Source organism: Aphanomyces astaci (genome assembly GCF_000520075.1).
Source record: "Aphanomyces astaci strain APO3 unplaced genomic scaffold supercont1.2, whole genome shotgun sequence".
Lineage (NCBI taxonomy): Eukaryota > Oomycota > Saprolegniomycetes > Saprolegniales > Verrucalvaceae > Aphanomyces > Aphanomyces astaci.
The window spans coordinates 880,387-893,968 of NW_009798265.1; the positions used below are offsets into that span (position 1 = coordinate 880,387).

Here is a 13,582-nt window from a genome sequence, read left to right on the forward strand (position 1 = left end):
GGACCAAGTCTCTTCGTCGTCGGACAACGTGGCGGCCCCGGCCGACGTGGCTGCCGCTGCTGCCATCGACGCGGGTGCGTCTGCCGAACAAGTGGCGGACATTGTGACTGCCGTGGACGCTGGCGAGTCGCCCTCGGACGCTGCTGCGGATGCGGGTTTGTCGCATGCTGACGCTGCTGCAGTGGAAGCCCAAGTGGAAGACTCTGCGGACAACCACGCGCCTGCTGCCGACGTGGCTGCTGCAGCGGCCGCCGATGCGGGTGCCTCGCCTGAACAAGTGGCGGATGTCGCTGCGTCCGTGGATGCCGGTGCCTCTCCTTCGGATGCTGCGGCGGACGCAGGTTTGTCGTCGTCTGCGATTGCCACTGTCGAAGACATCGTAGACAAGTTGGCTTTTGTACCTTGCACAACAACCCCTGCACCTACACCCCGCCTTCGTGGTGCGTGTACTAGTTCTAACTTTGCCGCGTAATTATATTGATAATAAGAACAGCTAACGTTAGTCAACCCATGAAGTGATAATAACAGATTTGTTGATCGATTTAGTGGCCAATCAGAGAATATACGTCTTATATTGATCTTGACACCTGTGGTTGGTAAATAACTCTGTAAAAAGGCTGAAAACTAATTGATTGGTCAAAACGAAAAGGAACAAGCCAATGAATTTGGGTATGCACACTCGACGGTTCTTCAACCCAATTCAAAAAATCGTCATCGCCGGTCGACTCTCCCGACTCCCGCCCACTTCCTTGCAACACCACACGCACTCGTCGATACCTCTTGCAGCCTTGTGCGATGGAATACGTGCGGCAACTAAACCTTGTGCACATGACAAAGATGGAGGCGCTTCTTCGGATTGTCACCGTGGACGTGCCCACAATCATCTTTGATCATGTGCCGTTTTCGGACCAAGCTGTCAAGTACTTCTTCGTGTACATCATGCTTCAGGTTGACGTGCATTAGCCAACATCATCTGATGCGCTATGTATGTCTAGGCGTTGGCGATTCTGTGGGGGTTTCTCTTCAACCTTGGCACCATGGTTGGGGAAAACGTGATTGACATCGTCACGATGCCGTTCTTGCAAGCGTCGTGCGTGCTGTTTGTGCACTACGCCGTGATTGGCATCATCTTGGGCATCGGCCGAACGACATGGATCCTTACGTGGCAGTCTCTGACGAACTTCCCATACATCCGTCGCATCATGCTACGCGAGTCGTCCCCGCAGGTCGTCGTGTTGCTGTCTTCGATTCCCATCCTGCTCCTGCTCGTGAGCCTCATTCTCGTGCCATCGTTCTGCACAAATATGGACACCGCCGAAGTGACAAATACTTTGTGCAAGTCCAGCTACATCCGGTACCTCACTCCGTCGTATCCCGTGTTCCAGCGGTCTCTGCGCCTCACCACCGTCATTGCGTCGGCCCAATTCCTCCAAGTCGTCATGGAAATCTTGCCACCGTGGAGCTCAATCATCGCCAGTACGTCTCGTGCTTTCATTGTCACCATGTTGAGAATTCTGTGTGCTAGAAACGGGTACCCGCCACCTGGTCGTGCTCGGGATGTCGTTGGCGGCCCTGAACGGCTGTACGATCCTATGGACATTTGAGTGGCTGCTGCGCCACGGCCAAGTCAAGACGACTTCCCTAAGCGACCTGTCGCAGCTACGCTGGGAGACCCTCGGCCTCGTGCTGCTGTGCCTCTGGATGGTGTGGTTCCTCACCCTGGTGTGCCACAGCTTCCCGCTCTCGTACGCGTCCAGGACGGACGACCGGTCGCTGTCCGGCTTCTTCAGGCGCCTCAAGGTGACCTTTCTCACCGGCCAGGCCATCGTGTTCATGCGCGCGTGCGTCCACCCCCAGATGGGCTTTGTCCACGCCCAGCTGGAGCTCACCATCATCAACCTCCTCCTCCCGCTCTTCTACGTGTTCTCTCTCCTTGTGCTGCGAGGGTTCTACCTGAGCTCGTTCCGTAAGGTGGTCGTGGCCGCCCCGCTCTCCCTCGTTCTCGCCTATGGCATCCACCGCCACGCCGCCATCGGCAAGGGACACACGTACTGGATCATCAGTTTGTTCCTATTCGGCGCGTTCCTTCGGTTGCTGCAGCCGTCGCGGTCGCTGTTCTCGTCTGCCGATACCCAGAAAGGCATGAAGTCGCACCCGACGCAGCGCGTGGCCCTGCGCTTCGTCTTGGCGGCGTCGGGTATCTTTACGCTGTTTCTGCTCTTCATGATCGGGTTTGGCGCGCTCACATTCCTTCAGCGAGAGAAGGAGCACTTTCCGGCCATGGCCACCGTCCAAATCGACAGCGACGGGCGACTGGACGTACGACACGCCAGCGTTGTGCGGCTGCAGCTAACACTCGCCACCGCCTCCCCCCCCCCGATCGCCCCCCGCCCGCCCCACTACGCCAGCTGCGGCAACCGCTGGTTCAACCTGAGCCTCGTCGACTACGCCCTTCTGTCCCAAGCAGCCTACTTCAACCCGCAAAACAACCAGCTAAAGGACTTTGTCGCGAGTGTGTTTCCAAGTGCATCGGCTCTCCCAATGTTTGACATCCGGTTGCCCGAGAATTACACTGCGCATGGCTCGAAAGTCGAGTTCTTTGAGGTATGCGTGTATTTCGTACTTGGTTGTGTTTGGTGAAATGTACGATGACTGTAGGCGTACTCCAAGGACCTGAACGTGTCTGTGATTTCCGTACGTGGGACGGACGTGGGTCGGTTTCGAGATTTCATCGAAGACGCGAAAATGTACGCCGAGCCGGTGATTTTTGTGATTTTATCAAGCATTTTCCCCACCATCCGCATGTGGCCCGACGGTAATCACCCCCCCCCCCATGTGTTTGTTGATCGGATGGCCACTTAGTCACGTTTTCGACGTTGATTGAACTGTATCACGAAATGGCCACCATGTTTGGACTCACCCACGAGTACTGGTACTACCACGAACTGCTCCAATACGTCAAGTCCATCCACGACCGCAACGTGATCCTCACGGGGCACTCCCTCGGTGGCGCCATCGCCAGGTACGTCTGCTCGAAAAGATCTTCTCGCTCAAAAACAACATCTGCAGGGTCGTGGGGTCGGTTCTGGGGAAGCCGTCAGTGTCGTTTTCGCCCCCGGGTATTGAAATAAGGCGAATGAATGCACAGACGCTGTCGTCAACGATGGTTTCAAACCGTAGGATCTGGTCAAACGTACAGCAAACTTGTGCACGACATTGCCGGCCAAGACATGCAAGTGGATCGCAGTCGCCTCCACCACGAGTCCACGTGTGTGCTTCCAGGTATAATACGATTCCCAACAATCCAAGTGACCTAACTTATGTGTCGGGGGTGGTAGAGTACGACCCCGTGACGATGATCGACACCCAGTCCGGACTCATCCAACGGTCCCCCTTATACCCCTCCGTTTGTTTGGTCTGACGTTGTTGTCGTGAGTAGCATCACGTGCGACACGCCGCACTTGTCGATGCAGTTGTCCTGTCACATGATCCAAGGCACGCTGTGCAACTTGCTGCAGCACTGCGGCGACGACCGCGGTCGGTTTTCGTCGTGCCAGTTTGAGCACCGCATCACGTCGCTGTCGCAAGACGTGTTCGAAGCCGTGTTCGTGGACGTGCTGTCCCCCACGACTCTGTCGGGGCTGCTCATGGCCGTCGCACTCGTGCTGTCGCTCGTCCGGCACAAGATCATCACTCATCGGCGCCTCTCCGTCACAGCGGCTTCACCTTCCCCCAGCAACCACAAGACTAGCCACGACCCGTCTCGATAGTAAACAATACGAGACGACGTTGTTGAACCCTGTCACAGTAAATTCAACCCAGTGAAGCTAGTATGCATCGAATGCTGTTGGTCCCGTCGCTCTTTGACTTGTCGGTGCTTCAACTCCCTCTCCGCCTTCTTCACTTGAAGCCCTTTGTCTATCGTTGGCCGGTCGACGTCAGCAAGATTGAGGACAGGGCCCCCACTGCTTCCGACCGTGAGCTCAGGGAGCACAAGCCGGCCACTCGCCGACTGATTCGTTTGATTTTGTCTTCGACTGTGCACGGCCTGCACGTGTTGTCGCTTCCTCTCGCTTGATTGCGTACGGTCCTGTTGATGAGTGATGTCGTCTTGGGCCAGTCGTGCCGACGGGGCGGTGTGCGGAACCTTCTGCAACGGATTAAGTCGCAGCGGGTATGCTGACGAGTTTCCCAGTACAAAGGATGCTTCGAGGGAAGACAAATCTGGGGGTGGACAAGGATGGCGGGGGATAGTGGGTGGCTTGAGGGGTCGGTGGTGGGGCTTGGAAGCTACCGCCCGCTCCTCCTTTTGTTGATTCGGACCCAGGTGGAGACCTCCTGACAACACGAGATCGGGCTCTAGCTGGTTGTTTACGCGGGGCAACGTACGTCGACCAGAACCTTTGTCCATCTTGCCTTTGGATGGTGCAGAAGCTTTATGCGTCTATCAAGAAATGAGTGAACGCCATGAATGGGGTCGCAAACATAACGCGATAATCAAAGCACCAACGTTACTACCATTGGTCCATCCAATGTCAAGAGTGTTCCGCAAGGCTTGGTCATCAACGGCATCACAGAAAAAAGTGCTGGCAGCATCCCAGACCCGGTTGTTGAGGTCTGAACAAACAACCACAGATCGTCAGAACACTAAGAGTATTCCATGAGCAATGATTGGCCCCCGGACGAACCACGTCTGACGTAGGGTGAGCTGGTGCCTTTTTCCCATCGCTCAAGTGGTGGAGACCTGGGAACAGTACGTGGTCGCACGCAGGGGCATTCGGACACGTGTACTTATTGCTGAGCACATGCTGCAGCAAGCAGCTTTCATGAAACGTGTGCTAAAGGGACCACCGTCCAGTGAGTTGTGCATTTATGCAACGGATTCACCCGACTTGGCACGGAAGCGAGCGGATGGAAGCGGCGATCCGAAGACTCTGTTGACACACGGTGCACCACGATGTCGCATTTGGTTGGGCAGGGACCCATGCCTTTGTGTCTGTGATCTACAATTCCAAATCGTAAGTTCCTTGCATCTCGCTCCTCCTTGATCGCACATGCTGCCCCGTCATATTGGCCATCAAGTAGTCTTGGAGGGGGTACTTTTCCGCTGCATCGAGCTACATCAATCATCGCGTAAACACATGGCAGCAGTAGAAGGGGGGGCTCATCTACCTCCATGAGCATGTCGTAGTCTGCGTTGGAAAGTTCGCGGCCTTCGAGGTCGTTGATGGCTTGTGGACTCAACAACGACGACCGAACCGTTCGAAGGGCTGGAAACCACGTGCCTTTGTGTGCCTTCCGCACCACAAACGAGTGCTTTGCATGCGCATTCGATTCTACACGACAAACGTACGACTTTTCATAGGTGTTGGCGGCTCGTGGACAGGACGTACTGAAACATCGTTCGCACAGGTCGACGTGTTTGCACTGGAGGCATCGAAAGCGTTGGCACCGAATGGGTTTGGTTTGGCATTGCTTGCAACTTGCCCCAGAGTGGACGAGGGGGTTTCGGTTGGACACGTCGGCTTCCTTTTTCAGCTCCGAGAGCGCCGAGTCGCCCCAATCGTGGCGACACAACGGGCAAATGATGTTTTCCTTGGCCTGCTTTCGACTTTCGCCCAGGATCTTCACTGTGACAAAATGAGTCCAACAGCCATGACAAGTCCAAAGCACAACATACTGCAGTCGATGTGAAAGTTGTTGCCACACCCTCGTTTGCAATACGTCAAGTTGTGCTGCGCTTCCATCATGTCCTCACGGCAGATGGCACACACTTCCCCGTTCACTACTGTGTGCCGAACGCATTCCTTGCCAAGTCCGTCGCCATTGGTTTCTGGGGACGCTTCGTCCTCGAGCACCTTTCGCCGTAGAAACGGCTTGCGTCCCCCACCGCCGTCAACTTGACTGTACCCTTCCGTAAGCACCATGTTGGTCTACACCACTCGAGTCAGCCAACGAGAAGGAGGGAGACAAAGACGCTTTACCTCTGAATCAATGAGAGATCGTTGCCAAATCACTGGATTTGATGCTGGAACGCGCAAGATCTACAAAGTCGGTTCATGTTGCATCGATGCGCATGGTCGGCGCAATCCACGTACTTTGAGCATGACAAAGAGCAAGTGACAGCAGATTTCCTTGTCCCCGCACGAGCAAGACTGCACAGACCCAATGAGTACTCTGTGCTTTTTGTCCGAATTCGGCTCTTGGATCTAGCCATATGACGCTTTGGTATCGTCAACAAACTATGGGCTCGTACGCACCACATAATTCGTGGGACCCGTGGTTTGAACCAAGTACATGGTCATCGCGAGGGTTTGAGCCACACGCTCCTTGACCAAGTCGGGGATCTTCATGCGGTATGGCGCCAATCGCGCCATCACTTTCGACAGTTACACTTTGAAACACCTCACAGTAAGTTGCACTTACGACAGTTTCACTTTGAAGTGTATGACAGTTACACTTCAACCTCACAGTTTAGCCAGTTTCGAAATTGACGCTGCTGGTGCTATGGGCATACTTTGTTGAAGTCACTTCTATGGTATGGAGGAATGTCTCTTGCGCAATTAACGGCCTAACTAAAGCAAAAGCAACTAATGATGTGATTATTTTCTATCTACCACGGCAACTATAAATTTAGTCATCCAAACTGAAGTAGAAGAGTTGAGTCTATGGCTCTAATAAGCACGCATCTGTTGATATTCCAACGTTGAACAACGAACGCCCGTGAATCCCCTCGCCTGCATATTTGTAGTCGAGAGGGTTTTATACTTTCGTGTATTTGCGAGCATGATCGTGCCACCCATGCGAACATACTGATGAGGGCACAGTCGCAGCAAAAACAGCGTCAATCAGGCGCACATCATTCCATTACGCCACGTAGTTATAGAGCCGTCGGTCCGACTGGTTTCGTGTCAAGTACTCGCGCTCGATCAAACTTTCGATGCGGCGCTTGATCATTTGTGGACTCGGGACAAAGCGCGTCGTGAGCTGGCGCGTCACCTCCGTCATCAAGTTGTTGTGCTGCATGCTCTTGCGGGTCTTCATGATGCGCACGATGGCCGCTTCCACCAGATGCTTGCGGTCCTCCTCCACGGTCGGCGGCAGCTCCGTCGGTGGGGCTGCCATGGACTCGGCACTCCCGGGACTGTCCTTCACCGATACGAGGGGGATGCGGACCTTGTGCAGCTTGGACTTGTACTCGTGGTTGATCGTAAACACGTCGTCGTCTTCGATCGTCTTGCCCTTGGACGACTTGAGCACGATGCGAAACTTGGGCGTGCACAGCGAAATCAAGTGCCGCCGTAAGTCGACGGGGTCGATGCCTGTTTTCTCCTGGATCTCTCGAAACACCCAAGTCGGGCGTTCGTTGAACAGCATCAAGATGCACATTTGGAACGTCGACACGGTCAGCTCGTGGCGCACCATCGTGTCCCCTACCAGTCCCCCAACATGTGTCAGTGACGTCCTCTTGCCATGGGCTTCGTCCTACCGTGCCCAAAGGTGGCTTTGATGTCGGCCGAGCCCATATTGTGCAGCCACGTCAGCTTGCGCCCGTTGTGCCTTCCAAAGTAAAACGTTTCAAAGCGTTGGACCCAACTCCGCACGCCCGGCGGCAAGTGACTCGCGGCGCTCGACGTTTCCGTGGGCCAGTACCCCATCGTCAGCACCTGCACACTGAGCAGCGGGTTCAGCTTCTTGAACCCGTCCATGAGGTCCTTGGTCATCGCCATGTCCTTGAACATCCCTTCCAGCTTGGACGTGAACTGGTACCCGCACTCGGCCTTGAGCTTGGCGATCACCATCTTCTCGCCCTCGTCCGTCGACCCCTTCGCGTGCAGCAGTCGCTTGGCCAGAAACCGCTTGTAAAACTCTTCAAAGACGTCCTTGTCACTCAAGTACCGGAACAATCCGACCACTTTGTCGGCTTGACGCTCCAAATCAGCTTCAAAGCGTGACTTGGACTTGAGCAAGTCGTCCACGTACTGCGCCAACGTGTACGCACACAGCCGCGACGTGTTCATAAACGCTTCAAACCTGTCATCACATCAATATAATCTCCATCACCATGGACACAAAAAATAGACGGACCCGCGCTGAATGCACTTGTGAAACGCCTTGTCGTCGGCCCAACACGACGTCAAAAACCCCATGAATTTGTCCTGGAGGGTCAGCAGCGCGTTCACAAACTGAAGCGCCGACTCGGTCGAACTCGACTGCGTTTGCTGCAAGTTGAGCTGCGCTTGAACCAGGTCCAATCCAGTCGTCTTGATGTACGTGGTCACGGCGGTCCCAATGTCGTCCAGCGTCGCGGGCACGCGTTTGAATAGCACGTACATGCGTCGCAAATCTAAGCCCATGTCAACAGAGGTTCAAACCAGTTAGCCAGACGTACCTGCAACTTTGTCGTCGCGAAACATGGCGACGCACCCCGAGCCTTCCATGTCAACGAGCGCCTTGGCGTGATTGGCAATCAGCTCCCTCTCGACGATGGCCTTGAGCTTAAGCTCCGTGGACGAGTTGAGGTACTGCATCACACGATGGTGCTCCTCCGTGAGTCGACGGTCCGCCTTCTCCATGAAGTCGGGGCATGTGTTTTGATCGAGCAAGCGCTGCGCCTCGGCGTTGTAGAAGGCTGCGGTGGTGCTCAAAAACTCGTTTTCAAAGTCTTCTTCATACACGCTGTTCGACCGCACACCCAAGTCTACGAGCATGCCCAAGATGTCCTTCATCACACCGCGGTCAATCAGTTCGCCGTTGCGCTCGAGGTCGATGTTCGCCAGCAGGTGCCACTTCAATCGATCCTTCACCTGGGGGTGCCGCGCAATCGACTCGAGAAACAGAACCAACCCCATGTCGTAGATCAGCATCTTGCGCTTCTGGGACACGTACGTGCGGTCCATATACATCAAGATGTCCCGAATCATGGTCATCGTGATGGTGTGGTCCGTCCACGCCGCGAAGAGCTGGGTCATCAACGTGTCGTCCGTCGCTTTGATCACGCGATCGGCCATCTGAACCAGGTGCTCTGTAATACACTCGACCACCCCCGAGTACAACATGTCCCCATGTTTGTGCAACACCATGTTGTACGAATTCCTATGTTCGCGTTAGCATGAGATTCCATGAAGATGGCGGTGAAGGGTATCTATTACGTTCCAAATCCACATGAATCATGCATAGATGCGTTGAACGTACCGGTAGAGCTCTTCAAATGACAGAAGGGACGCATTGTGTCCGTGGATTTCTCCGATCGCACTTCGAAGGGACTGCCATGTCTCCTTGGCTTTGTTCACGTCCATGCCAATGTTGTTGCGGAAGGGCTTCACTACAAACTTCTTCCGACCGGCATCCATACTTGTCTGACTCGCCTGCGATAGTTCCTTCCCCACGAGATGTCTTCGCTGTTGCCAACGTTGGGGTAGCGCAAATTGGGCGAAAAGTTCCACTGAGTTTTGTTTCCGCAGAAACCCTTTGGAATATAATAACTGTGAAAATGCTTGTACTTAGATTCCCAATTATGAACCCACTCCCAAAAACCTCTAGCAAATCATACTGGCCAGTTCACCACACATGTAACCTTATAAGGGCACAGTAGTAAGTCGAGAATAGGCTACTGATCAAACCATTGGTGATCAAACCATTGGCCAGGGTGGGGCATCTGATTTGCTGTACACTTGCCGATGAGGTTGCAGCTCATTGTAGATTTGCGACCCATCACGTTAAAACCGGTCGACCTTGAGCAACGGCGATACCTCGTGATAACGACCGTAGTGCAGTAAACGTTGCAGGTTTGCTATTCTAGTTATATGTATTAATAGTAGTTACAGTAACGTTGGCCACGAATGGTGCCAGCGGTTGTTGTGTCGATGTGTTTCAATTGAATTGACCAATGAGTTGACCATTTCAATTGAATTGACCAATGAGTTGACTGCATTTTATAGTATACTCCGACGAGTATAATGTGAAATAATATTCACGTTCATCACAATTGAACGACGACGAGTATAATTGAAATAATATTCACGTTCATCACAATTGAACGACCATCGCGCAATCAATTGTGAGTACCAACGCCACTTTCGATTTCACGATTTGGGAGCAAGGATGAAGTTCACCCTCGTCGCCATCATGGTGGCCGCCTTATGTGCCTTCACCGGCGGCCGCGCTCTTCGGGAGGGGACGGAAGAGCAGACAACGCTCGACCCACTGGATACAACCCTCGCAAAACTCAACGTCGCAGCGCTCATCGTAGCTGGCCGTGGGTTGACTGAATCCTCTGTCATGCAAGAGACTACTGCGCCTCCTACGACCACGAAAAAGACGAAAACACGGAAGAAGGTGAAAAAGGCACAGAAGGCGAAGAAGCCTAAGAAGGCGAAAAGGACCAAAAAGCCTAAGCCGACCAAAGCTAAAAAAGCAGCAAAGTCGAAGGCCATCAGAAAGACCAAGACGCCTCGCACCCGAAAGCCTCGTCGCGCCCGAAATCCTCGCACCAAGAAGCCTTAGGGATTCACTAACAGCAGCGGCATTAACCTGCAATTACATTTGTGCTTACCTGCAATATTAATAGTATTTGTTCGATCACTCATTAACATTTCTTGACATCATTCGGATAAATGAAATATTATCCGGATGGTGACGCTTTTTACTCGGTTTTTTGGCCGCCCATATTGGACTGTGCAACATCAATCGAAAGATGAGTGCTGACGATGGAATTCCTGAAGGAACCTTGCAAAACCTGATCGACCAAAAGTCGCTCCGATGGATCTTTGTCGGTGGAAAGGGAGGTGTAGGGAAGACGACGACTTCATGCTGTTTGGGCGTGACGCTTGCTTCGCATCGGGAGAAGGTGCTGATCGTGTCCACGGATCCTGCGCACAACTTGAGCGATGCGTTCAGCCAGCGCTTCACGCGCGAACCGACCCTTGTGAACGGATTCTCGAACCTGTTCGTCATGGAAATCGACCCCACCATTGAGGTACCGTGGCCCACCCCATCCATGTTATCCTGACCGACCTCATAGATGGAAGAAAGTGCCGATGGGGTGTCGGATGAATCTGGCATGCAATCGTTCATGAAAGACTTGACGAATTCGATTCCCGGCATTGACGAAGCCATGAGTTTCGCAGAATTGATGAAGCAAATCCAAACCATGGACTACGACGTGATTGTGTTTGACACGGCGCCGACGGGGCACACACTGCGTTTGCTGAGCTTTCCCACGGCATTGGACAAGGCCTTTGGCAAGATCATGGCGCTGAAGAACCAATTCTCGGGGATGTTTGGCCAAGTGTCGGCCATGCTCGGCGGCGCGCTCCCTTCGGAGGAAGCGCTCGTGGGCAAGTTGGAGCAGACCCGCGAAGTGATCCAAAAGGTAACCAACCACCAACCCCCTTTCCATGACTCTTTAGCTTGCCCGCTAGGTGAATGCGCAATTCAAGGACGCGGACCGCACCACGTTTGTCTGCGTGTGCATCCCCGAGTTTTTGTCGCTGTACGAAACCGAGCGGTTGGTCCAGGAGTTGACCAAGTACGACATTGACGTTCACAACGTGGTTGTGAACCAAGTGTTGTATCCAGAAGAAGGTAATATAATTCCTTTTCCATTGCGGAATATATATATATATTCGATATATATATATCAAATCCACAGATCTAACGGTCACGTGGTAGGGTCGACATGCAACAATTGCTCGGCGCGGCAAAAGATGCAGCAAAAGTACTTGGACCAAATCTATGACTTGTACGAAGACTTTCACGTGTTGGAAATGCCGCTGCTCAATGAAGAAGTGCGCGGCGTGCCGGCGCTCAAGTCATTTGCGAAAAACATGATCACGCCGTACCAAGGCTAAGGAAGCTTACGTCGTAACAAGCACGCAAATGGAATCCCGAGTGTTTATTCTTACGACGAATCGCCGCTGCTGTCGCTGTAGGCTCCCACTAGCGCCACCACGGGCGCTTTCACTGGTTTCGACGCTGCTATCTTGTTAGTCTTTGGCGTTTTGGCTTTGATTTTGATCGATGGTTTGGGTGCCACCACCACGTCGTTGTTTGTGTGATCGGAGGTCAACCCGGCACCACTGGATTTCGCCACCTTGTTGGCGACGTTGATCGACTCGGTGGGCGCTAGCTTTCGCTTGCGGAAGGCTTCCATTTGTGCCTGAATGGCAGCTTCGTCCAATATGTGTTCGGACGGCGCCGGCTCGTCCACTTGTTTGAATTTGGTCAAAATCGCATCCGTGTCGACCTTGGCATGGCGCTGGTTGATCGCTTTGATCTCGTCGAGGGCGTCGATGATGTCCATTTCCCGCTTCGAGTCCAACGTTCGATTCTCCAATGCCTTCATCGAGTCTCCTTTCTCCTCTTCCTCCCGTTCCTTGAGAATGGCTGCCTCGTCAGCTTCGCGCTCGCGCCACTGCTCAAAGTTCCGTTTGCATCCGTGTTCGGTGGCATAGTCCCCGTTCTTCGGATCAGTCTTGAACGTGATCTCGTTGGAGCACATGGAACATCGAATGTAAAACCGAAAGATCTTGACGCCAAAGTAGTCTTCGTCCATCACGTCTTCCTTGCGCGAGTTAAACTTCTTCCCTTGGTACATGAACTCGCCACACGCATTGCACTGGATCGAAAACGGTAACATCATGCGCACCTCAATCTGCTTGTTCTTTGGGATCTTCCGCCGAGGGATGAGTCTCGGGTCGAAGTCCGGCGGGAAGTACTTGTTCAAGACCTTGCGTTCCCCCATGCTGCTTCTGTCGCTTGGATTTGATGTGTGGCACGCACCTCTCGATTATGATTGGTCAAATGCATATTCTAGTATGTACTATAGTATCGTGGGTTAATAGTACAGTTCTATTAATACGTACTAGTATTATAGTATTAATACTACTAGTATTATTAATAGTAGTACCAGTAGTATACAGTATACTATTAATATGAACACACCGAACTATTTTTGGTATATTTTGAACAATCACTACTCGTGTGCCTGGCATATTTGGCGGTGTGCCAGATATAATTACACTGTAGCCGTGTGCCCAAGTAATTGGCCATCTGCCCGATGAATTGTGCGATGAAAATGGAATAACTCAAATAATTACATCGTAGTACAGTACAGTATATATATTTCATTGACAGTGAATGCAAATCAGTTTTGGTGGAAGTGGTTGAAGTTCGGAGGAAAACGCGCGAAGGCAAGAATTCGAAATTTATACTTGAATAAAGTATAGTTAAATTCATAATGCGCGCGCTGCTTTTCTCCAACGTATTGAATGCTCATTATTCAAATCGCCAAGGAACGCACAGCAAGGGCTCTGGTAATAATAATGTCAATTAAAGTATTGCCCCTATACTTCAACGTTCCGTCCATACTTGAACTCCCTCCAAAACTTGAATCTGTCGCGCGCAGAGCTCACTTTTCGATTTACCTCAAGGTACGCACCCTCGATGAACGCGCGGAGGCCATGGGCAACATGGGCGTTGGTACACTTCACAGCAACGATGCTGCATGTGTCGTTTAACGACCATTTCTATATTGAATTGACTTTTTATTGCCATTTTCATTGGGCACAACCTGTAACTC

General features: G+C 52.6%; 6 protein-coding genes across 10 annotated transcripts; 2 read left to right on the top strand and 4 right to left on the bottom strand.

The window, feature by feature from the left end:
- The first annotated feature begins 709 nt into the window (after positions 1–709).
- On the top strand, positions 710–4,682 carry H257_01175 (hypothetical protein). 4 transcript variants are annotated; one of them, XM_009824249.1, is made up of 9 exons: positions 710–948; positions 996–1,476; positions 1,526–2,604; positions 2,659–2,815; positions 2,863–3,022; positions 3,070–3,119; positions 3,181–3,282; positions 3,339–3,387; positions 3,440–4,682. In XM_009824249.1, the coding sequence occupies exons 1-9, from the start codon at positions 796–798 to the stop codon at positions 3,768–3,770; spliced, it is 2,562 nt and encodes an 853-aa protein (XP_009822551.1). In that variant the 5' UTR covers positions 710–795; the 3' UTR covers positions 3,771–4,682. The 4 variants fall into 4 exon arrangements, with proteins under 4 accessions (XP_009822551.1, XP_009822552.1, XP_009822553.1 ...); XM_009824250.1 differs by having other exon boundaries at positions 3,070–3,282; XM_009824251.1 differs by having other exon boundaries at positions 3,339–4,682.
- On the bottom strand, positions 3,803–6,377 carry H257_01176 (hypothetical protein; the record flags this gene model as incomplete). Its single annotated transcript, XM_009824253.1, has 11 exons — positions 3,803–4,444; positions 4,519–4,617; positions 4,689–4,838; positions 4,893–5,003; positions 5,055–5,117; positions 5,173–5,336; positions 5,394–5,630; positions 5,681–5,933; positions 5,985–6,044; positions 6,099–6,209; positions 6,261–6,377. 11 exons carry the CDS (start codon positions 6,375–6,377, stop codon positions 3,803–3,805), a joined length of 2,007 nt encoding a protein of 668 aa, XP_009822555.1.
- A 226-nt stretch (positions 6,378–6,603) lies between these two features.
- Positions 6,604–9,439, bottom strand: H257_01177. 2 transcript variants are annotated; one of them, XM_009824254.1, is made up of 5 exons: positions 9,196–9,439; positions 8,393–9,096; positions 8,089–8,347; positions 7,490–8,034; positions 6,604–7,433 (listed from the first exon to the last, which is right to left on the bottom strand). In XM_009824254.1, exons 1-5 carry the CDS (start codon positions 9,351–9,353, stop codon positions 6,868–6,870), a joined length of 2,232 nt encoding a protein of 743 aa, XP_009822556.1. In that variant the 5' UTR covers positions 9,354–9,439; the 3' UTR covers positions 6,604–6,867. The 2 variants fall into 2 exon arrangements, with proteins under 2 accessions (XP_009822556.1, XP_009822557.1); XM_009824255.1 differs by having other exon boundaries at positions 6,604–8,034.
- Positions 9,440–10,024: 585 nt separating this feature from the next.
- H257_01178 (hypothetical protein) lies at positions 10,025–10,588 on the bottom strand. Its single transcript, XM_009824256.1, has one exon. The coding sequence runs from the start codon at positions 10,434–10,436 to the stop codon at positions 10,086–10,088; it is 351 nt and encodes a 116-aa protein (XP_009822558.1). The 5' UTR covers positions 10,437–10,588; the 3' UTR covers positions 10,025–10,085.
- Positions 10,589–10,672: 84 nt separating this feature from the next.
- Positions 10,673–12,781, top strand: H257_01179 (hypothetical protein). Its single transcript, XM_009824257.1, has 4 exons — positions 10,673–10,978; positions 11,024–11,374; positions 11,424–11,586; positions 11,674–12,781. The coding sequence occupies exons 1-4, from the start codon at positions 10,697–10,699 to the stop codon at positions 11,850–11,852; spliced, it is 975 nt and encodes a 324-aa protein (XP_009822559.1). The 5' UTR covers positions 10,673–10,696; the 3' UTR covers positions 11,853–12,781.
- H257_01180 (hypothetical protein) lies at positions 11,598–12,781 on the bottom strand. The gene has a single exon (XM_009824258.1). The coding sequence runs from the start codon at positions 12,743–12,745 to the stop codon at positions 11,903–11,905; it is 843 nt and encodes a 280-aa protein (XP_009822560.1). The 5' UTR covers positions 12,746–12,781; the 3' UTR covers positions 11,598–11,902.
- Positions 12,782–13,582: the final 801 nt, after the last annotated feature.